At 36.3% G+C, this 26,273-nt stretch overlaps 1 protein-coding gene across 7 annotated transcripts; it reads left to right on the plus strand.

Annotated features, from left to right (window-relative positions):
- The first annotated feature begins 1,431 nt into the window (after positions 1 to 1,431).
- Positions 1,432 to 25,556, plus strand: LOC126720938 (protein NOI4). 7 transcript variants are annotated; one of them, XM_050423863.1, is made up of 4 exons: positions 1,451 to 1,673; positions 2,886 to 3,068; positions 3,923 to 3,981; positions 25,198 to 25,556. In XM_050423863.1, exons 1-4 carry the CDS (start codon positions 1,668 to 1,670, stop codon positions 25,262 to 25,264), a joined length of 315 nt encoding a protein of 104 aa, XP_050279820.1. In that variant the 5' UTR covers positions 1,451 to 1,667; the 3' UTR covers positions 25,265 to 25,556. The 7 variants fall into 7 exon arrangements, with proteins under 7 accessions (XP_050279824.1, XP_050279820.1, XP_050279819.1 ...); XM_050423862.1 differs by lacking the exon at positions 25,198 to 25,556 and adding an exon at positions 4,367 to 4,681 and having other exon boundaries at positions 1,454 to 1,673; XM_050423867.1 differs by lacking the exons at positions 2,886 to 3,068; positions 3,923 to 3,981 and adding an exon at positions 23,908 to 24,090 and having other exon boundaries at positions 1,432 to 1,673.
- The last annotated feature ends 717 nt before the right edge of the window (positions 25,557 to 26,273 follow it).

Here is a 26,273-nt window from a genome sequence, read left to right on the forward strand (position 1 = left end):
ATGTTAAATTGGACAGGTGGCATAAAATTAGGCATCTAATTTAGAAAGGTTAATTATTGTGTGGTGCTCATATAAATTTAGATATATGATGCAAAATTGGATTGCAATTTCAAATTTTAATTGAATTTGCTCTGAACTAGATTTTAGATTCTAATTGAACACCTGTAAGGATAATTATGGTGGGTCCCTATATAAATTTAAACACATAGTGTAAAATTGGATTCTAATTTGAAATTTTAATTGAATTTTTTCTGAGTTTTACTTCTCTCTCTATGTATATTAGAAAATGAAAAGGAAAGTAAGGAAAAGAAAAAAGAAGAAGAAAAGATTAGTGCACAAATTAAAGTAGATTTGTTTTAATAATGAAGCATGTATATATATATATATATTTATTTATTTATCGCTGGATTTATTTTTCATTATTATAATTTCATTTGAAACAAACAGAGAGATTGTTAAGGTCCGTTTGGATACAACTTATTTTTGCTAAAACTGAAAATTGAAAATATCGTAACAAAATAACTTTTAAATATGTGAATAGTACCATGGGACCCATTTTTAATAATTTTTTTTGATGAACAATGCACAAACAGTAGTGAACAGTGCACTGTCTCCTAAAAGCTATTGCGTGTGAATAAAAAAAGAAAAAAAAAAAGAAGGGAAAACGCAGATGTGAAACATAGCCCAACTTGGATCCAAACACTCATTTAGTTGAAAATTTCAACCAATGGCATGTCCAAATCTTCTACCAAACACATTCATGACAAATTCATATGAACTTTCCCACACGTATTGACTAATCAAACTAACAAATAAGAAATGAAGACTGTAAAAGGCTTAAAGTGAGTTCCCTTAATAGATTGTGTGATTTCGAATCCTAAATAGTAAATATCTAGTGTAAAAATTCATTGTCTCAAACACATGAAACATGAAAAGTGAACAGACTATTCCTTTCCTTTCTCTATCAAAATTAATAGTTCAATATATATATATATATATATATATAAACTATTTAAAATTGCAGTTTAAGTCGTTGGTCTGGAAGTAAGTTTTACTTAACTTAATTGGTAAAATCTTTGTTGCCTTAATAAGAGATTTAAGATGTTCAATTTTCGTCAACACTAAAAATTAATTGAATTTTAGTTAGATAATAAAGAGTTGTTATCAAAATAGACTATTAAATCTTTCTTAAAAAAAAAAAAAAAAGTTTCGTTGGCCTAGAAATAGATTGCGAATCTTAACCTACTAAATAAATAATAAAATAGCTACTACTGTTGAAATGATTGAATAATTTAACTAAAGAAATTGAATGAACAGTTTTTCTTTTTTTACAAAATGGGAAATGGAAAAGCCGTTGGCAATGAAAGAAGGTGGGCCCTTAATTAATCCTACTCTCTAATCTAATTTCCATAAACATGTCCTTGTCTCTCGTTTCTGGCCCATTGGCCCACTCCCTCTCTTTCTCTCTAAACTATTGGCTCTCTCTCTCTCTCTCTCTCTCTCTCTCTGTGTTTTGGTTTTCCAAGATAGAGAAAAAGGAAACGAAAGGAAAACGAATCATCATCATCACAGCAAAGAAGAGGAGGCGGCCATAGAGAGAGAGAGAGAGAGAGAGATAGATACTTTGTTGAGTTTCTCTGAGTTCTCATTTTAACTCATTGTTTGTCATGGCGGTACGTCCCAACTCACACCCCAAATACCCAGAAAATGAATTCTTATTTTACTACATGTATGCGTATATATAGATATGTGTGTATGTTTGTCTTGAGAGGAATTCGATTTGTTTAGTTTCCAATACGTTTTTTTGCTTCTGGGTTTTGGTCCATTTTGTCCTTTTGTTTTGTATGTGATTTGATTTTGGTTCTGGTTTTTTGTTCATTAACGATGTTAACTGTGTTACCTTTGATTTTTTAAGATGTATGTTTGTATGTGTGTATGTATTTATTCAGCAACAACACATGTTGGTTTTGTTCTTTGTTGTGTAAAGTTAAATCTTGGAAGTGCAACCTTAATGGATTTAATGAAGATGCCCAGTTTTATAAAGTTTGAATTTTTCATACTTTGACTTGATTGTTACCTCAGTTCATGAACTTTGTTTGTTTGGTCATAGCTCATAAGAATAGTTTGATTATAGTGTTTCAAACTATCCTCTATTTCTAAGGATAGTTTGAAATTTTGGACAGAAAAGTTAGTATGAGGTCATAAGAATTTTTTTTTTTTGGGGGAAGAGTAGTATGGTTATAGCTCATAAGAATAGTTTTTGTACATAAAATTTCAGTACTATGGTTATCCGGTCCATAACATGGCCTTTCGGAAATAAAAGTGGATTGGTCCCTTTTTCTTGACAAGGAATTGTTATCATTTCTGTTTATGCCCACATTTTGTATCCTGCCTTCTGTCAGTACAGATTGTTTACTCTCCAATGAGTTTTTCTATCATCTTAGTTCTTGCTTGTTTTATTGCGATTCAACGACTATTCCTTATAAAATTTTCTTTTTTCTTGACATTTTTAGTTTGATTTCATGGGTTTTCTTCTTCCTTTGTGATACTGTTAATAACACGTGAAACTCCAGTAGGCCTACTTTGTCACTACAGTATTGGGTCTTGGTCTCACTTTCCTTGCCTGCCATCATAACAGCTTATCATCGTCCAAGAAGCTACTTCTTTTAGTGATAAGACCTCTTGATTTATTTTTTCAATGTTTCTGTTTTGTATCCTGAAGTACATATTTTCTTAGAAGAATCTAATATCACCTTATGGATCAAAATGGTACAATTATTTTGGTTGCTTCATTAAGTGCATGTGAAGCACCCATCCTTCTATATATGATCATGGAAGAAGATTTCATTAGTCATACAAATCATACGAATTTTTAATGTCTACAGGAAAAGGATAGACCATTGCCAAAGTTTGGCGAATGGGATGTCAATGACCCGGCCTCAGCTGAGGGGTTCACAGTAATCTTCAACAAGGCTCGGGACGAGAAAAAGACAGGTGGACAGCCTGGCTCACCACCAAAGGATGACTCAAAATATAAGCACAGAGAAGTCCTTGGAAAGCCTCACTCTGTAAGTTGCAATCTTGCATATTTCATATATTGGCTTCCACTCTGATTTGTTTAGAGCCTTGTTCAAATTTATGCTTCGAGCCTTTTCGTTTCACACAGCCATTCCATGTTACTTCAATTGAGATCATATAAGATTATTCATCTTTTAGTTTGAACTAGTTTTTCTGGGTAAGAAGTGGTACAGAAAACGCCTTAAGCCAATGTTTGAGGGCCTTGATTCCCAATAAAAGCAGGAGGATTGTGACCGGTTGACAAAATAAAATATTCATCTGAACCTTCATTATCAGAAGAATACTCAAGTACTTACAACCGTTTTTGATCATATATCTGTATCAAAATCAAATTTACGCTATATAATTCACTATTTCTTTAGTTGCGGCCAAGATAATGTGATGTTTCTCAAAATATATGTTGAATTAGTGAATACTGTTTGTTCAAACATATTTCTTACATCTCAAACAATTACTAATCTTGCTCTCAAAATTTTGTTAGAATTACTTTCAATATACCTCCCACATTTAAATTATACTCAATAGTTCTGGAGTCCCAAAATTTTCTCTTTGCTGTTAAATCTTATCATTTACAATATGTGGAATTCTCTTTACTCAGTGTAAAGAAATGTGGGTGGCCTTAGTTCATCTACAAAGCCATTATTGCCACAACTGGGGGTAAATCTGTTCCACCATTAGACTTCATTTTAAGCCATGTATCATCCAATCAATCCTCATGCAATATTAGTTTTGGTCGTCCTTTTGCTTTTCTGCAATTACTATTTCAAATCAGTTCATCCTTACTATTTTTCTCTATGCTGTTAAATCTTATGGTTTGACAATGTGTGGAATTCTCTTCACTTAGTGTAAAGAAATGTGGGTGGCCTTAGTTCATCTACAAAGCCATTACTGCTATGACTGGGGGTAAATCTGTTCTGCCATTATACTTTATTGTAAGCCATGTATCATCCAATCAATCCTCAGACAATATTAGTTTTATTTTTCCTATAGCTTTTCTGCACTTACCATTTCTAATCAGTCCATCCTTACTATTGCTGCGCTCATTTTTTCTTCTTTAATGTCACGTCTTAGTTTACACTACTACATTCATGTTATTCTTACATGTATATTCACTTTTCATTTAGGTTTAGCTCATATTGCCATCATTTGAGGCTGGTTAATGGGTATGATTGTCAATGAAGATATGCATGAGAAAAAATGTCTTAGAGTGTATCGATGGGACTACCATGTTGCTTTACAATGATGTTTAATGGTTAATATATTGCTTTCACTTTGATGTTTACTGCAGAAGAAATGGTGTTGTTGCATACAATCTTCTTATGCAGAATCATGAGGCTGCCCCAAAATGTATTCCAGAAGACTGGAGCTATATACATAAGCAATGATGGTTCCTACTGGAATCTGTTTGTTGTGTCCTAAACATGGTGATAAAATAATGATGTGCACTTAGAAAATTTTAAAGAATAATGTTATATTATGTTCAATATTCTGGGGTAATTATTGGGGTGCTTCTCTCCTTTATCGGAATTCAATGATTTGACCCTTCTATATGTGACAATTTGTTTCTATATTGTTTTGAGTGGATTTGATTTTCTTCTGGTAACTGCAGAGTGCAAACTTAAACCTTATGTGGCCTCCTTATTTCTCTAATATAAGATATGATGGTTTGTCATTGAATCATGTGTGTTGCCTTTACTAGATCTGCTGAGTCTGCTATGTTTGCTAGTTAAGTTGCTGGGCAAAGAACTAGATTGGCTTTATAACGAACTGATGATAAGCAGATATTTCTTCGAAAGAAAAAATTTCAAGCTGAACTTTGTTAGCAATATTGAGCATAATGCTATTCATTTGGGAGGTTATAAGCTGCTTACAGCTTCTAAGCTGTTTACTGTTAGGGCTATAGGGGCAAGTAATTGCTATATGGGATAAAAGTAAGAAATATGTTTTTTTTTTTTAATTGAAAGTAAGAAAGATGTTGATTCTGCTCAACATTTTTTGATAATTTTTTTTTTTTTTTTGTTTGATAAAGTTGATTCTGCTAAACTTGTTCATGTTAATGATGGTTACTGTGAGGAAGACTTGGCCAAATTAGTAAGTTTTAGTCTGAATGGGCATGCATTGTTGTGTTGACGAAATAGTCCAACTTCTTTTCCTGGTGAATTCATCATCCGTGTACAATGATCCCGAGGTGATGGCAATGTGCAGTTGATGTGTGATGGAAGTGTTGAAGATTCTAAGTTATTTAAAAAACTGTTTTAGCAGTGAGACTTTCTGATATAGTGCTATCAATGCTGAAATATGAAGTTCCATTGGCAAATAATGCAGTTGTTTATAGGTGGTATCCATTTGTGAACCTGACTTCTTACCATCCATTTACTCTCCTTGACCACACGGAGAAACAAAAACTCTAAAGCCCTTTCCATGGTATGTGAATTGATCAACATGTACATCACAGTCAATAATTCTATGGTAGGGGTGCCTGTTAGTGGAACAGAATCGATAAAGCCCTTTCCTCTGATCTATAAACTCTAATTTCTCACTTGTCATGTAATGAAAATCTTGAATCAACTCACCAGTAAGTAGGTCCCTTTATCTAATAATTTCAACATAACAGTGAGATTAATAAAGATTCTTTAGTGAATGATTACAGGAAAAACAAATCAAAAAAATAACACAGCAAAGATGTGCAAAATATCTTAATCGATAAAGCCCTTTCCTCTGATCTATAAACACTAATTTCTCACTTGTCATGTAATGAAAATCTTGAATCAACTCACCAGTAAGTAGGTCCCTTTATCTAATAATTTCAACATAACAGTGAGATTAATAAAAATTCTTTAGTGAATGATTACAGGAAAAACAAATCCAAAAAATAACACAGCAAAGATGTGCAAAAAATCTTAAGTCCGTTAATATCGAATTCTCCACATGATTAAACAATATACATCTTTCTCCATCCAAAGTGTGCCACAAAAAAGTCGAAGTCAATCAATTGAATCTTTTGAGCATAAATAAATCATTTGTTGGGCATCACCTACATAGGAACTAATAAGTATCAGATGTATATTGAATCAAAGCTCTCATGAGATTACTATTTACTAGTATATTTAATAATCAACAATTCCCATCAATTCTTGCAAACAAAATTTTATACAATATATATAATTTATTTATTTATTTTGATAATCAAGGTACATAATTTATATAAAGAAAAAAATTATAGGGTTTCTGAATCACATTTAATCCGGGCATTTGTTACCCTAAGAAAATAAAAATAAATAAATAAACCCTAAAAAAGACAAAACCTTCAAGTTTTATTTTATTTTATTTATCATATAAGAAATGGCTAGTGTTATAGGATTAAGAAACAACAATTTACGTGGAGATAGAGAGGAAACGTTCATTAAGCTCTTCAATAAGGGAGGAAAAACGACAATTCAATAAATGAGATCTTTAATGTGTTCCCAAGAGTTTTCATATCAATATTATTTTTTCACCTATTTATGAACACAAGTATTTTCAATTAGTTGTGCCAATTCATATTTTTCTAGCAAAAATTAGATCTCTTTCATTCTACAACTCAAGACAACTAACACTCGCTATTTGAAGAATTTTAGGAGTAAGTGTTAATGGAAGGTTACAAGCAATTTGTGGTGAAGGTTTTAATGATCATATTGTTGGCATTCTTAGCTTTTTTTGGAAGCATACAAGGGCAACCAATTTGTTGCTTTCGTGACCCTTGTTGCTGCAATGGTTGTACCTTTCCCCTACGCCATCCCCCATTGAAATTGGAAAAAAACTTATAAAATGTATGAGTGAAGTATGCAATAACATATGAAATGTATGAGTAAAGTATTTTAACATTTGGTTGAGTTGCTTCATTTTTTGTATGTTGCCTCTCTCTCTCTCTCTCTCTATATATATATATATATATATATTATATTCACCATTTAAAAAAAAAAAAAAGTTCAAAGATACTTACATGATAGCATGGTTCAAAGATACTTACAAGCAATTTGTGGTGAAGGTTTTAATGATTGTATTGATGGCATTCTTAGCTTTTATTGGAAGCATACAAAGGCAACCAATTTGTTGCTTTCGTGACCCTTGTTGCTGCAATGGTTGCACCTTTACCCTACACCCTCCCCCATTGAAATTGGAAAAAAACTTATAAAATGTATGAGTGAAGTATGCAATAACATATGAAATGTATGAGTAAAGTATTTTAACATTTGGTTGAGTTGCTTCATTTTTTGTATGTTGCCTCTCTCTCTCTCTCTCTCTCTCTCTCTCTCTCTATATATATATATATATATATATTATATTCACCATTTAAAAAAAAAAAAGTTCAAAGATACTTACATGACAGCATGGTACAAACACCACAATAGCAATAGTTGTTGACACGACAAATGTCTCAAATGAGGAATTTTAGAGCTTCAACTTAGCGAAAATAACAACAAAAATTGAATGGAATTGGGTTTTATGTTGAAGCGTTAATTTTTTCTTTTGGTCATTTTATGGGCTTTAGGTTGATTGGAAGTTGCTAATGGATCAAACCCAAGGATAAAACTACACCAAGGCTAGGGGTCCATGGTTTTTGCTTAGTCCAATGATTGTGCTTCTTCACAACTTTTTTTATACTAACAAAAAATGGTTCCAACTTCATATATTTGATAAAAAACAAAAAAAAGTTGAAAATAACAGCTCTATCAAACAAAAACAACAAAAGGTACACCATTCATAACAAAATATTCGTTTTCTTCATTTAGTTTGAATGCTAGTTTCATTACTCAATATTGCAAAACACATGTTTTCAATCATCAACTAGTACATAATAATACCACCGAACTTCTTAGGCTAGTTGATACCTCCCCTAGCACAAAGTGCTTGGAGGTCTGAGGGACAGGATTTATGGTGTGGGTAGTAATTAATTTATATCTATATCTCAGTAGTAATAACATATAAAAATGGAAGCTTAGCATTTAATATTGTTATGGAGGGTCCTTGGTAGGCCCCAAATCGGTGTCATTTTCTACTTAGCCTTTTTTCTTACGCAGGATATCAAGTCGTCCATCACCCTAATGAGGAGCATACTGATGAGGTCAAATTGTGCTTCATCAGTTTGGCGCCATCTATGGGGATCGACCACAAGCCGTTGAATTCTCTACTGACTAAGTTCTTTAGAATCGATGGACTCAACCATGATTGCATTGCCGAACCCGGTGGTGATGGCTCAACAAATTCAAGCACTAATAGCTCATGTGCAAGAGTTGATGAAACAGAGGACTTGAAACGGAAAGCACATCCAGAGGGCATGAGTAGGTCACAGTCACGATGTAACCTATATTTGTTCTTTCCCCTCTAAATCAAATCCTATATTTGTTCTTTCAAATCTCGACATTCGTCGGTATAGTGACCATGATCCTTGTGGAAACGGCAGTATTTCTTTGAATGTCTATGCTTTGAGGATGAGCTTAATGGTTTGGGCCACTTCAAAGCAGGATTTTCCTTTATCTGCATGAGGATTTTGTCCACAGGCATCAGCAAAGGTGTGAAATTTAGCTTTTTCTTTGACGACATCTTTGGACCACTTTTGCTGGCCTTGGCTTATAAAGGATTATCTTTGCGATCCTTCTTCTTGCCCAAGGATTTAGCGCTTTCTTCCTTCTTTCACTTGCCCATCAGTCCTTTTATAGTCAACGCATCTTCTCCATTCATATGCTTCTATGATTTGAATAGCAAATCCATCATTGAGGTTGAAAGAACAAATATAAGCTAAATTAGCATTTAATATTGTTATGGAGGGTCCTTGGTAGGCCCCAAATCGGTGTCATTTTCTACTTAGCCTTTTTTCTTACGCAGGATATCAAGTCGTCCATCACCCTAATGAGGAGCATACTGATGAGGTCAAATTGTGCTTCATCAGTTTGGCGCCATCTATGGGGATCGACCACAAGCCGTTGAATTCTCTACTGACTAAGTTCTTTAGAATCGATGGACTCAACCACGATTGCACTGCCGAACTCGGTGGTGATGGCTCAACAAATTCAAGCACTAATAGCTCATGTGCAAGAGTTGATGAAACAGAGGACTTGAAACGGAAAGCACTTCCAGAGGGCATGAGTAGGTCACAGTCACGATGTAACCGCAATGACAATGACGACAAAGCCCATAGCCCAGGAAATAACAAATAGGAAATTTTAGAACACACCGCACAGTCGACTCATGGTAGCAATCAAATGATAAAGAACATGAGGAAGGAGTTAGACAAAGTCAAAAATGCCTTGAAGGGGAAGATAGCAATAAATCTTGATGGCATGATCAAGAGGACGAATTCACCCTTCACTACCAGCATTTTGGAGTGTCCCTTACCTCCCAAATTTTGTCTTCCTCAACTGGAAGTTTATGATGGCACTAAGAATCTCCTGGATCACATAGGGGCATTCAAGATGACATTGAATCTCCAGTAAACCCCAGATAAAGTCATTTACAGATCATTCCCAGCAACCCATAGAGGGGTAGCAAGGATGTGGTTCAACAAGCTGCCTACGGCATGTATTGCAAACTTTGATTAGCTGAGTGATTCTTTTGTTCGCCATTTCATTAGGGGCCAACACCATAAAAGGCCCACCTCCCATCTGTTAACTGTGAAGCAATAAGAAGGGGAGACCCTAAGAGAGTATGTAAAGCACTTCAACAAAGCAATGCAGGAAATTGACGAAGCAAATGATAAGGTGATAATGATGACCTTCCAAGCAGGGTTGAACAACCCTGACCTCGTCTTCTCTCTAGGGAAGACTCCTTCAACCTCAATGATGGATTTGCTATTCAAATCATAGAAGCATATGAATGGAGAAGATGCGTTGACTATAAAAGGACTGATGGGCAAGTGAAAGAAGGAAGAAAGCGCTAAATCCTTGGGCAAGAAGAAGGATCGCAAAGATAATCCTTTATAAGCCAAGGCCAGCAAAAGTGGTCCAAAGATGTCGTCAAAGAAAAAGCTAAATTTCACACCTTTGCTGATGCCTGTGGACAAAATCCTCATGCAGATAAAGGAAAATCCTGCTTTGAAGTGGCCCAAACCATTAAGCTCATCCTCAAAGCATAGACATTCAAAGAAATACTGCCGTTTCCACAAGGATCATGGTCACTATACCGACGAATGTCGAGATTTGAAAGAACAAATATAGGATTTGATTTAGAGGGGGAAACTCCAGAAATTTATCAAAAAAGACTATCAGGCTCACCATCGGACGGAAGAGAAGTCTATTGACGACCACAAGGAAGAAGATCAGGATAATCCTAAACAAGTCATGGGAGAAATAAGGAAGATCACCGGAGGAGCAGTTGTGAGGGGATTGTACAAGTCACTCAGAAAGTCAGTCCAAAGATAAGTTAACAGTGTTCATGTCAAGCACCTAATAGCCAAACATCATCGTGTCGAGAACGATGACATTGTTTATTCTGAGCGAGATGCAAAAGGAATTAGGTAGCCACATGATGACCCCCTCGTTGTTATGCTAACCATTGAAGGGTATAACATCTAAAGGGTGTTGGTGGACAACGGAAGCTCGACAGATGTAATGTACATGACAGCATTCCAACAGATGAAGTTGGATCCAAAACGTCTCAAACCCTTCAAATCTCCATTGTTTAGCTTCATTGGAGACCACGTATATCCAAAGGGCATCATTTCCCTATAGATTACAACAAGGACTCACCTAGCTCAAATAACAAGGGAGGTAGACTTTCTAATTGTTGACTTCCCTTCATCTTATAATGTGATTCTTGGACGACCAACCCTTAACCGCCTCAAGGTTGCAACTTCCACATACTGCTTAAAAATAAAATTCCCAACCCCCCACGAGATTGGAGAAATCTGTGGAGACCAACTTTTAGCTAGAGAATGTAATCAGACGGTCCTGGTGTCCAGAGAGAATCATGCTTGGCTGGTAGAAGAAGAACAACCCATGCCTATGGAAGAGGCGGAGAATATAGAGCTGGTGGAAGGAAACCCTTTTAAAACTACCAAGGTAGGAAAAGAGCTCTAACTGTCCTTAAAGGATGAGCTAGTAAAGATTTTGAAAGAGAACCTGGATGTCTTCGCATGGAGCCACGAAGATATGCTAGGAATTGACAGGTAGGTAATAGAGCACAGTCTAAACGTTGACCCAATGAAGAAGCCCGTCCAACAGAAGAGACGAGTATTCGCCCCAGAGCGAAACAAAGTAGTTATGGAAGAGGTAGAAAAGCTCTTGGCTGTGGGATTTATTCGAGAGGTTTACTACCCCGAATGGCTTGCCATTGTTGTCATGGTAAAAAATTCCAATGGGAAGTGAAGAATGTGTGTGGACTTCACAGACTTAAACAATGCATGCCCCAAAGATAGTTTTCCCCTTCCCAGAATTGACCAGCTCGTTGATTCAACAGCTAGTCGTGAACTGCTAACCTTCATGGATGCTTTTTCAAGTTATAACCAGATCCTAATAAAGAAGGAAGATCAGGAGAAAACTGCGTTCGTCACTAGCTAGGGCCTATATTGCTACAAAGTCATGTTGTTTGGACTAAAGAGCGCAAGTGCTATGTACCAAAGATTGGTTAACTAGATGTTCGACAAGCAGATAGGCAAGAATATGGAGGTCTATGTGGACGACATGCTCGTGAAAAGCAAGGAAGCCAAAACCCACCTTGAAGACCTCCAAGAGACGTTCGATACTTTGAGAAAGTATAGAATGAAGTTCAACCCTATGAAGTGTGTTTTTGGAGTTTTGTTTGGAAAATTCCTTGGTTTCATGGTGTCTCTACGAGGAATTGAAGCAAATCCAAAGAAGGTTAGAGTCGTACTTGACATAACTTCTAAAAAGACGGTCAAGGAAGTGCAAAGGCTGACAGTTTGAGTGGCAGCATTAAACAGGTTCATCTCAAAGGTCACTGATAAGTGTCTCCCCTTCTTTAAAACTCTTAAGCAGGCTTTCTAATGGATGGATGAGTGTGAAGCCGCTTTCCAGAACCTTAAAGAGTACCTAGCCAAGCCTCCACTCTTAAGCCCATCTGTAGAAGGAGAAGACTTGTTCTTGTACTTGGCTGTATCACAGACAGCCATCAGTTCAACTTTGATTTGTGAAGAATTTAAGGTACAACGACCCGTGTATTACATAAGTCAAGCCTTTCAGGGCGCTGAAGTGAAGTACCCAAGGATAGAGAAGATTGCCTTTTCATTGATCGTCGCTTCATGAAAACTTTGTTCGTACTTCCAAGCTCACACCATCATGGTAATGACGGATCAGCCAATTCGAAAAGCCATGAGCAAACCAGATGCAACAAGGTGCATGGTCCAGTAGGCTGTTAAACTCAGCTAGTTTGCAATTGAGTACAGACTAAGAATGACAATCAAAGCCCAGGCACTAGCAGATTTTATCGTTGAGTTTACTCTTCCAGACCCGGATAAGGAAACAGAGTATTGGACAATCTATGCAGATGACTCGTCTGTCACAGGAATCAACGAGTATAAGGAAAAAGAAAAAAGAATGAAGAGGTACCTCAAACTGACGAGTTAACTCGTTGAAGATTTTGATAACATTAAATTCAAACAAATCCCACAAGAATACAACTCAGCTGCTAATGAGGTTGCTAAGTTGGCATCAACTAAAGATGCCACAGCAAAGCCAGGGCTATTCATGGAAATCTAGACGATCCCTAGCATAGACGGATTGCAAACCTTCAGCGTCCAACTACCAAGCAGCTGGATGGATCCAATCCTTTCTTACATCAAAGACAGTCAATTACCATCTGACCAGTCCGAAGCAAAGAAGGTTAGAGTTTGAGCGGCCAGATTCACTATCATGAATGGTGAACTTTACAAGAGGGGATTTTCGATGCCTTACTTAAAATGCTTGAATCCTGATGTATGTGTTGCAAGAAATCCATGAAGGCATATGTGGTAATCATTCAGGACCTCGATCGTTGGTGGGAAAAACAATCAGGGCAGGCTACTTTTGGCCAACTATGCAAAAAGACGCTATTGAGCTCGTCAAGAAATGCGATAAGTGTCAACGGTTCGGAAATGGACAACACATTCTTGGAGAACTAATGACGAACATTTTCTCTCCATGGCCTTTTTCCACCTGGGGGATTGACATCGTTGGTCCACTCCCATGAGGGAAGAAACATGTTAATTTATTACTTGTAGCCATTGATTATTTCACTAAATAGGTTGAAGTAGAGCCATTAGCAGTGATCACTGAAAGCAAGATACAGAACTTTGTCTGGAAGAACATTGTTTGCAGGTTTGGAATCCCAAGGACGATCATCTCTGACAACAGTCGACAATCTGATAGCCAAGGGTTTAGGGAATTTTGTGTAGAGCTGGGGATAAAAAACCACTATTCATCGCCTAGCCATCCATAGGCGAACAGATAAACAGAGGTAACAAATCGTACTTTGCTCAAACTTATCAAAGTATGACTTGAGGGGGCAAAGCGTGCATGGCCAGAGGAGTTACCAGGGGTATTATGGGCTTATCGAACAACTGCAAAAACGCCAATAGGAGAAACGCCTTTCAAGCTAGCTTTTGGTACGGAAGCAGTTATCCCTGTTGAAGTAGGGTTGTCTAGACTTAGACGAGCCCATAATGACGAAGGTTTAAATAATGACGACCTAAGACTCAATTTTGATTGTCTCTCTAAAGTAAGAGACGAGGTAGCCCTGAGAATGGCTCGATATCAACAAAGGGTAAAGCTCAGAAGGTTCAACCTCGACGATATGGTACTGCGAAAAGTCTCACAAGCCACTAGGGACCCAACCCAGGGAAAGTTAGCCCTTACTTGGGAAGGACCTTATAAGGTTGTCCGTTACTCAAGAAGGGGAAGCTACTATTTGAAGGACCTCGACGGTAATCCATTACCTCGTCCCTGGAACGTGAAACACCCCAAGAAGTATTATCAGTAAGAAGTACTTGGATCAATCAGCTCCGTCCATAGGAGTACCTCGCCTGATGATGCATTAGATAAGCAAGCATTCTTTGTGTTTTTTCCTTTTAAAGCAATTTTTCAGTAATTTCCCTTCCAAGTATTTTGCTCAAGTTATTTTCAGTAATTTCTCTTGTAATCCCCTGATAAATAAGGTTGCATGAAATAATAAGGCTCCATAAGCCATCCCTTTTTCAAAAAGTTTGACAAAGCCTCAAGTTTAAATTTACAAACGAGATTGGGTTATGAAAGAGAGATACCCATTTTCAATATGGTAAAAACTTAGACGACGGGTTTAAATCATAAAATGGTAAAAACTCAAACGACGACTTTAAGTCATAAACATGGTAAAAACTTAGACGACGAGTTAAAATCTTAAACATGGTAAAAACTCAAACGATTAGTTTCAATCATAAACAAGGTAAAAACTCAAACGATGAGTTTAAATCATTAAAAAAAAAAAAATCAAATGACAAGTTTAAATCATAAATATGGTAAAAACTCTAACATCGAAGTACGTCATTAATGACGAAAACTCCAAGTTCAGATCATGTATTCCCAAAGGAATATCATGAATGGTCAAAAGAATCTCAAACAACGAAATTTGATGTTATAATGAGAACTTTGAGGTTTAGGCCATAGCAAAACCTTTTCAGCAAAGACTGAATAAGTGAATAAAGCTTAGGCAAAGACATTGCTTAAAAAAACGAAGGCCTCAAAATAGGAGGCATACAAAATGGTAAAAACTCAAACGACGACTTTAAGTCATAAACATAGTAAAAACTCAAACGACGGATTTAAATCTTAAACATGGTAAAAACTCAAACGACAAGTTTAAATCATAAACACGATAAAAACTCAAACGATGAGTTTAAATCATAAACACGGTAAAAACTCAAACAACAAGTTTAAATCATTTTTTTTTTAAAAGAACCCAAATGACAAGTTTAAATCATAAATATGGTAAAAACTCTAACATCGAAGTACATCATTAATGACGAAAACTCCAAGTTCAAATCATGTATTCCCAAAGGAATATCATGAATGGTCAAAAGAACCTCAAACAACGAAGTTTGATGTTATAACAAGAACTTCGAGGTTTAGGCCATAGCAATATCTTTTTAGCAAAGGCTGAATAAGTGAATAAAGCTTAGGCAAAGACATTGCATAAAAAAAAACAAAGCCCTCAAAACAGGAGGCATACAAAATGGTAAAAACTCAAACGACGACTTTAAGTCATAAACATGGTAAAAACTCAGACGACGGGTTTAAATCTTAAACATGGTAAAAACTCAAACGATGAGTTTAAATCATAAACACGGTAAAAACTCAAACGACGAGTTTAAATCATAAACACGGTAAAAACTCAAACAACAAGTTTAAATCATTAAAAAAAAAAAAAAAAAAAAAGAACTCAAATGACAAGTTTAAATCATAAATATGGTAAAAACTCTAACATCAAAGTACGTCATTAATGATGAAAACTCCAAGTTCAGATCATGTATTCCCAAAGGAATATCATGAATGGTCAAAAGAACCTCAAAAAACGAAGTCTGATGTTATAATGAGAACTTCGAGGGTTAGGCCATAACAAAACCTTTTCAGCAAAGACTGAATAAGTGAATAAAGCTTAGGCAAAGGCATTGCTTAAAAAAACAAAGTCCTCAAAACAGGATGCATACAAAATATTCAATGTTCCTAAGTTAAAGCCTCAAAACACGAGGCATCTATTGTCTTTAAGTTAAAGCCTCAAAAAATAAGGCAACCAGAGTCTTCAAAAAAACAACAGAAAAGGTTATTAAAAATCTTCGTTCAAGGAGCACTGACGACCTCCTCAATGTGGCCTTCGTCCATGTGAGCCTCGTCCACAACTCCACTTGTGGCAGTACCATCACTTTTAGTAGCATCAACAATAGTTTCACCTTCCTTCTCTTTAGTTTCGTCGGCAAGGATCTAAGTATCAATGGCTTCGAAATCAAGGTTTTCAAAGTCCGCTAATTGACTATAATGTTTCATCATCCACCTACGAAGAAGCTCAAAGCCTTTGAAGTACTGGAAGAATTGAAGATCAGAAAAGTGATCAGACTCAAGCCTTTGAAGTACTGGACCATTAGCTTCTCACGTTCTTCGTTTGTCTTCAGAAGGGCAGCTTGAACTTCCTCATCTTTTTGAATGACGAGCTTCTTCTCCACCTTTAGCGTGACCTTGAGCTCCTTCACCTTCTCCTTAGCCTTTGTCGCTTGGTCCATTGCCTCAATCAAATCTTTCCTCAACCTCGAGCTCTCAGCCTCAACTAAGTCAACCTTGGAATTAGCCACTTCTACCTTCTCTTCACTGCTCAAATAGTTTGTCATCAAGCGTAGGGATTCTCTGAGAACCTGAAGATAAAAGAAAGGTAAAAAATTTTAATAGGTGTAAAAATTCAATGAGCAAAAAAAGTAGCTGAGTAAAATACCTGCACTAGTTTGTGGATATGACAACTGACCAATTTGTGAGAAGGGATGGACGAGAGACCTTTGAGCTCATCATTAGTGATAACGTTGTGAGCTCATCCAAGGGCTGTGGCAGGATCTTCCCAGACACTTTTTCCAGCCTTACCCTTCCCTTTGGAGCCAGTGGTTGGAGGAGTGAAGGTTATCATCTCGAGGGAAGGTGTGGGAGAAGATGGGGTGCCAAAAAGAGATAAAGGGGCAGGAGTTTCGTTTTTTCCTTTGTCTAGCTTACATTTCTTCAATCTAGGGATAGGCTGAGATAAAGGCTCGTTCTTCAAGCTCTTCACACTGGCATATTTATATTTGCTGTACTTGGTAGCCATTTCTACAAAACAAAAGTCAGAAAGCCAAGCTCTTATGAAGAAAAGGGAAATAAGAGAAGAAAAAGTAAAGTTAAACATGCTTTTCTCTTCCCGAGCGATTTTCTTTAACACAAATGCAGAAGGTTCAGGTCCAAGACAACAGTCATACAAGTGACCAGGGTCTACCAAGTCATCAAACTCATCAATTGTATAGGCAAACTCAAGAGCAGTTTGAACTTGTCCTTGATAGCGGTCTTCCAACTTAGGACGATCAGAAACTGCAAAACAAGTTTAAAAATCAAAATATGATAAGTTAAAATAGTTGATCTAACGGAAAGGTAGAGGCACACACCAAGAGAGGGGATTTCCAATTTTCGTAGCAACCATGGGACCTTACCCCACAGGTCGTCAGTCATGGTTTCCCATCGGGATCTAGAAACAAAAAAAGTATCGTGATTTCCAGTCACGAAAAGAGGTAGGAAAACTACGGACGATCCTAAACTCCTTACTCCAAGGAAAAAGTTCAAAATACCCATAGTGGGTTGAATGTTTCAAGCAATATAGATGAAGGAATTCATTCAGGGTTATCATGTCCCCATCATGGGCAGATACCCAAACTAACATACAACCAATAATCGTCCTCCAAGCATTAGGGATGAGCTGTCCAGGTGCAACATTAAGAATAGAAAGTAGTTGCATGATGAAAGGATGAATAGGAAAACAAAGGCCACACAAAAAAGTAGCCTCGTAAAAACTCACCTTACCATGGGCGATGGAGCAAGCTTTTTCATTTGGACAAGGTGATTTTGTCACAACCCCTCTAGTGAATTGAAATCTTTTTCTTATAGATTTTAGGTGTATCTACTCCAAAGAGCAAGATTCATAGAGAGCATGGAAAGGGATTGAAGATGAAGAAGAGGAGGGTTAGAGGACGACGAGGGTTTTGATACTACAATCTCAAAGTCTTTATCCATAGATTCACCATTTGAAGACAGACCGGTTTCGGGTTTGCTAGACCTAACATCAATATCCCTATACTCTACAGCAGTCATCTCTAAATGATGAGCAATCAAAGAATGACGAAGCATGGGGTAAAGAGTGGTCAAAACAGGTCTAAAAGCTTCACAATCTCAAGGTAAAAAGAAACCTACTTGAGGATGATGCCCACCAGAAAACTCTAAGAACACCCCTAATCTAGAGAAGAAGAATGAAATAGAAGGAGCTTCCTGCCTAATGAAAGCAAAATCAACCATTAATGGAGTTCTGAAGAAAAGAAGTCTAACCGTACTGAATGTGCAGGAGCCCTTTTTTTTTTTTTGGTTTCAGATTTCAAATACAGCCTACGTTGAAGAAGAAGGAGAATATGAGGAGTTTTTGCTGAAAAAGGGAAGCAAAATCAATGCATGGGAAACACAAGGAAACACACATGTGCGACCAATTGAAGAAGGAAGCGTGGAAATCACCCGATGGGAATATCGCCTCACAATAAATGTGAGGAGATTAAAATCTCGGGGCACGAACAAGTTGACCTGCCAAAAAAGACTTTCCATATTCCTTTTCTCGTCCAAATGAATGACGACAAAGGAATAAAGGAGGCAATTGACAAGTAACATATAAATGGTCATCCGTACTTGCAAACCGTCCATGATAATGACGAGTAAGAGTATGGACAAGCGTAGGTGCATTAATTCTAGATAGCATTCAATGATTGAGTGATAAATAAGCGCGAAAGTGTTACTACTGTCCAATAATGTGTATTTAAATGGCTATTATGGACAGTAAAAGGCTGGGATTAAGTGGCCACCATTAAGCCATAACTCCTCCAGCTGTGGTACAACGTTACACTGAGCATTTATACACACTAAGGCTATATAAAGCCAAGGGAGACAGGTATATGGAATACATCAAACACATACGCAAATTGCTCTATAGATTACTGATCTCAAAAGAGTTTTAGCTAACTTAAGCATCGAAGGGTCCTTGGCAAGCCCCAAACCGGTGTCATTTTCTACTTAGCCTTTTTTCTTACACAGGATATCAGGTCGTCCATCGCACTGACAAGGAGCATACTGACGAGGTCATATCGTGCTTCATCAAAAATAATTTTAACAAACCATAATTGCCACATCTCTACAACATCATCAAAGGTTAGGCAACTCAACTAGCGTGATATGCTACAAAACTATAAATAAAGTGAAACGGCAATGGTTACATGATATTTCTATCTTGTAATTACACATCCAAGCAACAAATGAATTTAAACCCTGGATGTCCCAAGCTTCCGTTCAAACAAGCATCGAAGAAGGCAGACTTAAAGAATGCTAGACTTGTTGATTCAAACACTGCCTTATGTATTGCTCTCCGGCTCATTGCATCATTAACTACAACATTTAAAAAAAAAAAAAACCACTAATTTGTAGATCTTAAATCACTAAATACAACTTAACAAGTCCAAACATGATTAACTTTTTATGTGTGCATGTGTGTACGTGCACGCCCATGAGCTCGGATACATTGATTGAGGAGATGCATTGTACATTCAATTTCAACATAGAAAGGAAACTTGGTTCTTCAAACTTTACCTATTTGATTTTCAAACTAGATGTTCTAAAGGTCTTCCTCCAAATTTGCTATCTGTTCTAGCAAGGGGGAGAAGTACTCTGCGTAGATCAACAACAATTTCAGATATCATTCTTCAATGTTGGTAAAAAAATAAAAAGGAGGAGGGATTATTAAGGGTTAAAAAGAAATGAAGCCTCTCACCATCCTCATGCTGATCAAAGTATGTGAAGTTGTTAGAACATATGTGAATCAATGTTAGGAACATATTAATATAGAATTGGCTAATCCTTTGACAAAACGCACTTTACTTGTAATTGGGTAGATCTAGGATGTGTTTAATGCTTCAAGGAACAAGATTTCAAGTTCAAGTGTTAAAACCATGCAAGTCTGTCCAAGAAACAAGTAAAGAAGTGCTAGATTTTAAAGCTCGACAGCTAGTATCTATCGAGGTTTAAAAGGTTGCTAAAACCCGATGCTCGACAGCTTCTCGACAGATAGGGTATCTATCAAGGTTTATGAAATTCAGTTTTTCATAACTGATTTCACTCCAATCCGTGAATAGATGTTTGGGCTTTCTTTTCTCACAACCCTAAACATATATAAGGATTGTTTTAAGGGCCGTCACAAATGATGCAACTTAATGCAAAAGTTTTAATGCAAAAGTTTTTCACAAGCATATTGTGAACCAGAGACATATTCCCTAGTTCATCTTTCTCTTCAAGAAGCTGCTGTGTTTGTACACCATAGGGTTTTGTAACCAAGGAGTTTCGTGATTTTCATTGTATGATGAAATAAAGAACTTTGCAGCCAATATCCTTCTCAAGTTGGTAAGTAAGCCACGTACTGGGATCCATGCATCAAATTGGTTAGTCACGTACTGGGAGCAGTGCATTAAAAGGAGAGATTGTCACTACAGAACAAGTCCAATTAGGTATTGGGATAAGGGTTCAACTGTAGGTTAGTATAAGGTCCTGGGATTTCTTTACTTGTAACCACTTGTTGTGATAATAGTGAATTCTTGGAAGTGGTGACCTTAAAATCACCCGGTGGGGTTTTTGCCGTGTAGGTTTTCCCCATTTGTAAACAAATCACCGTGTCAATTTAATTTCCACTTCATTTAGTTATTTGGTGATTTTTTTCTGCTACCACGCTTATTGCATGCAAATTGAATTAATTAATTAACTTGGTTAACTAATTGGTTAATTCATTACAAGGGGTCAATACATTCTTGGCTTATCAGAAGTGATCAACAGGTACATCAAGGTCAATAGTTCCATTGTAGGGATAGTTGTTAGTGAAACCGAATTGACAAAGCCCTTTCCTTTGAGCTTTAAACTTAAATTTCTAACTTGTCCTATCATGAAATCTTGAATCAACTCGCTAGTATGTCCTTTTATTTGACGAATCACAAACCTCAACACAATAGTGAGATTAATAAAGATTCATTAGTGAAGGATTACAAGGAAAAAAAATCAATAAAATAACAAAGCAAAAATGTGCAAAAAATTTAAAGTCCAGTAATATCGAATTTCTAACATGATTAAAAAATAGGCGAAAATGCACTTTTGGTCCCTACATTTTGGGTCAATTCCCATTTTGGTCCTAAAATTGATTTCGTTACTAATGTAGTCCCAAAAAAAGAAAATTGTTTTTAAAATGGTCCCTGCCGTCAACCCACTAACGAAAACCTCCTACGTGGCGAACAGAGTGTCCTGCTTATTGACATGGCGCTAACGTTGCTATTAAAATATTATTAAAAATAATTATTTAGCTTTTTCAAATACCACGTCAGCATTTTAATTTTTTTAAACAAAGCCACGTCAGAAAATTTATATAAAAAAATAAATTAAATTAAAAAAACCCTTAAATCTAATTTAATTAAAAAAATTATTACTTATTATTATTAATTTTCATTAGAACATTACAAGAAGAACTCAAACCCAAATTACAAAAACACAAACCCAGCAACTAATAACTCAAACCTAGATCACAACAACACAAACGAAAAAAAAAAAAAAAAAAAAAAAAAAAAAAAACAGAGATCAAACACAAACACAGACCTAGATCACAAATAGAGATCAAACACAGACCTAGATTACAACAACACAAACAAAAAAGAAAAACAAAAAGAAAAAAGAAACAGAGATCAAACACAAACACAAACCCATATCACAAATTGAGTTTAAACACAAATAAAACCCAGATCACAACCCAAACCAAAATCATCAGCAGACCCAACCACCGATTTGTGTTCACAACACCCACTGATTCGAGTTCACCAAAACCACCGAGCGGCGGTGCTCTTCTTCACCAAACCCACTTCTCCAAGCCCTTGCTGCTCACATTCTTCAATCAACCCCACCAAATCATCACCAACATCAACATCAACATCATCTCCATCACGATCCTTACTCTCATCAATCTATGAAACTCAACCCCCACAAACTCCATCCTCAAAACCAACACCAACATCATCAAAAATTCCAAGAAATTCCATGATCAAACTAGATATGGTTTGATCATAGGATGGGTTTTGTGGGTCTTCAATTTAAAGGGTTAGGGTTTGTCAGATTAGGGATCATGAGATTGTGGGTTCTCTTGATCTTGATTTTGATTTTTGAGTGGTCATGCTGTTTGGCTTTTGAGATTGAGAGAGTGAGAGATGAGAGATGAGAGTTGAGAGATGAGAACAAGATGAGAGCTTTTTTTTTTTTTTTTTTTTTCCTAAATGAGAACACGATGGAGCTTGAGCTTCAATCTTTACAGCTTAAAAAAAGTAAAAAAAAATTTTGGTTTTTATTTTTTTAATTAAAATTAAAATTGTTAAATCTGGCTTTTTATTTTTTATTTTATTAATTAAAATGTTGACGTGGTATTTAAAAATACCAAATAATTATTTTTAATAATATTTTAATGGCCACGTCAGCAAGCAGGGCACTCCGTCTGCCACGTAGGAGGTTTCCGTTAGTGGGTTGATGGTAGAGACCATTTTAAAAACGATTTTCTTTTTTTAGGGACTACATTAGTAACGAAATCAATTTTGGAACCAAAATGGGAATTGACCCAAAATGTAGGGACCAAAAGTGTATTTTCGCCTAAAAAATATACATCTCTGTACATCCATAGTGTGCTACAAAAAAAGTCCCAGTCAATCAATTGAATCTTTTGAGCATAAATAAATCATCTGTTAGGCTTCACATAAGTAGGAACTAGTAAGTATGTATATGTAATCAAAGCTCTTGTGAGATTACTAGTGGAGTTAGTAATCATCAATTCCCCCAAATTCTTGCAAACAAAACTTTAATACCTTTTGTGGACGCCCCAAAAAAAGGGCTGGTGAGGGTTCTTTTCTTGGGTTATCGCACGTTAAGTCCTTGGCAATGCGATTCTTTGTGTGCATGTGTTTCTAGGGTGAGTTGTGTAAACTTAACTCTTGAAAGTGCAACCTTTATGGATTTAATGAAGATGCCCAGTGTTATAGAGTATGAATTTTTTATACTTTCTCTTGATTGTAACCACAGTTCATGAACTTTGTTTGTTCGGTCATATCATAACTCATAAGAATAGTTTGATTATAGTGTTTCCTCTATTTCTAAGGATAGTTTGAAATTTTGAATAGAAAGTTAGTATGATTTTTTTTTTTTTTGGCAGAGTGCCTAATTCTTCTTCGTACATAGAATTTCGGTAGTAGGGTTAACCGGCCAATAACATGGCCTTTCCGAAATAAAACTGTATTGGTCCCTTTCTCTTGACAAGGAATTGTTATCTTTTCTCTTTATGCCACATTTTGTACCCAGCCTGCTGTCAGTACAGATTGTTTACTCCCCAATGAATTTTTTTATAAAATTTTCTTTTTTTCTTGACATTATTAATTTGATTTCATGGTTTTCTTCTTACTTTGTGACACTGTTAATAACACATGAAACTCCAGCCGTTGAGGTACTGTTTTCACTTAAACAAACCAATCATATTGATATGTGTTTCTTACCATATGATGTGATATATAGATCCTGCATATGGAAATTGGTTAAGTATTGGCTGTCACTGTCAACCTATGAATCTTTTTCTTAACAATTGAAAAAGAAAAAGAAATAAAGGATGTAGTTTTATGATCAATCTCCCCCTCCCTGTCTCTTTCCCCAAATATGGTAGGCCTCCATTGTCACTACAGTATTGGGTCTTGCTCTCACTTTCCATGCCTGCCATCATACCAGCTTATCGTCGTCCAAGAAGCTACTTCTTTTAGTGGTAAGACCTCTTGATATTTTTTCATCAATGTTTCTGTTTTGTATCCTGTTCCATATGTACATATTTTCTTAGAAGAATCTAATTTCACCTTATGGATCAAAATAGTACAATTATTTTGGTTGCTTCATTAAGTGCAAGTGAAGCACCCATCCTTCTACATCTCATTCATTTGTTGTATCATATTTTCCTTTATATATGATCATGGAAGAAGATTTCATTAATCATGCATATCATACAAATTTTTAATGTCTACAGGAAAAGGATAGACCATTGCCAAAGTTTGGTGAATGGGATGTCAATGACCCGGCCTCAGCTGAGGGGTTCACAGTAATCGTCAACAAGGCTCGGAATGAGAAAAAGACGGGTGGAAAGCCTGACTCACCACCAAAGGATGACTCAAAATATAACCACAGAGCAGTTCTTGGAAAGCCTCACTCTGTAAGTTGCAATCTTGCATGTTTCTTATATTGGCTTCCACTCTGATTTGTTTAGAGCCTTGTTCAAATTTATGCTTTGAGCCTTTTCATTTCACACAGCCATTCCTTGTTACTTCAATTGAGATCATAAAATATTATTCATCTTTTAGTTTGAACTTAGGGTTTTTCTGGGTAAGAAGCGGTAGAGAAAATGCCTTAATCCAATGTTTGAGGGCCTTGATTCCCAATAAAAGCAGGAGGTTTGTGTTAGGTTGACAAAATAAAATATTCAGAACCTTCATTATCAGAAGAATGTTCAAGTACTTACAACTGTTTTTGATCATATATCAGTATCAAAATCAAGTTTACACTATAATTCACTATTTCCTGAGTTGCGGCCAAGATACTGTGATGTTTCTCAAGATATATGTTGAATTAATGAATACTGCTTGTTCAAACATATATATTACATCTCAAACGATTACTAATCTTGCTCTCAAGATTTTGTTAGAATTACTTTCAATATACCCAATAAAATTTTTGTCACCTCCCTCATTTACATTATACTCAATAGTTCTGGAGTCCAAAATTTTTCTCTGTGCTGTTAAATCTTATGGTTGACAATATGTGGAATTCTCTTTACTCAGTGTAAAGAAATGTGGGTGGCCTTAGTTCATCTACAAAGCCATTACAGCTACAACTGGGGTTAAATCTGTTCCACCATTAGACTTCATTTTAAGCCATGTATCATCCAATCAATCCTCAGGATATATTAGTTTTGGTCCTCCTATTGCCTTTCTGCTCTTACTATTTCAAATCAGTCCATCTATAGTATTTCTGCACTCATTGTTTCTTCTTTGATGCCACGTCTAGTTCACACTACTACTACATTCATGTTATTCTTACATGTATAATCAAATTTCATTTAGGTTTATAGCTCATATTGCCAAATTATTGATGTCCCAAATAATCCATATTCATGCCATTATTTGAGGCTGGTTAATGGTTATGAATGTCAATGAAGATATGAATGAAAAAAAAAAGTCTCAGAGTGTATCAATGGGACTAACATGTTGCTTTATAATGACATTTATTGGTTTATATATTGCTATCACTTTGATGTTTACAGCAGAAGAAATGGTGTTGTTGCATACAATCTGCTTATGCAGAATCATGAGGCTGCCCTTAGCCTATAATTGCATGAAGAGGAAACCATTGTTTTGATGATGCCCCAAAATGTATTCGGGAGGACTGGAGCTGTATACAGAAGCAATGATGGATCCTACTGGAATCTGTTTGTTGTGTCCTAAACGTGGTGATGAAATAATGATGTGCACTTAGAAAAGTTTAAAGAATAATGTTATATTATGTTCGGTATTCTGGGGTAATTACTGGGGTGCTTCTCTCCTTTATCTGAATTCAATGATTTGACCCCTCTATAGGTGACAATTTGTTTCTATATTGTTTTGAGTGGATTTGGTTTTCTTCTGGTAATTGCATATTTGCACCTAATGAGTCCTATTTCTCTGATAAGAAATGATGGTTTGTCACTGAATCGATGTGAGTGCCTTACTAGATCCACATGGGTCTGGTAAGTTTGCTAGTCAAGTATCTGGGCAAAGAACTAGATTGGCTTTACAACTAGCTGACGAGCAGCAGATATTTCTTTGAGAAGCAAAAATTTTAAACAGAACTTTGTTAACAATATTGAGCATAATGATGATTGTATGTCATCATCTGGTTCACTTGCCATATGGGATAAAGTAAGAAATGCGTTTGATAGGGGTATTTTTGACTAAGGTTCAATAATCCTAGACACGCCACGCAAGGAAACTGACAGCGCCTACAGGTCCGTCAGTCCCACAGAAGTGAAGGGAGGATCTAGAACGATGACATGAAAAGCGACGGAGCCACACTAAAACCCGACAAGATGAAAGGCTGACGAGTGAATGAAAGGCCGACAGAGTGGATGAAAAATCCGATGGGTCCAGCATGGCATTGCTTGGTCCTTACGAATGTTCATATAAGGAAACATCTTGCATGTCACGCAAGATGAACCTACTACTTATTTATATCTCCCTCATATGGAAAGACACCCTACAATCTCGGGAACCCTAGTACTAGATCTTCTCCATAAGGAAAAATCCCCACTTTCAAGGGATCTTGGTTCATCACTCGCCACTATATAAGCACCAGACCCTCTCT

The sequence above is a fragment of the Quercus robur genome, chromosome 4 (genome assembly GCF_932294415.1).
Source record: "Quercus robur chromosome 4, dhQueRobu3.1, whole genome shotgun sequence".
Classification (NCBI taxonomy): domain Eukaryota; kingdom Viridiplantae; phylum Streptophyta; class Magnoliopsida; order Fagales; family Fagaceae; genus Quercus; species Quercus robur.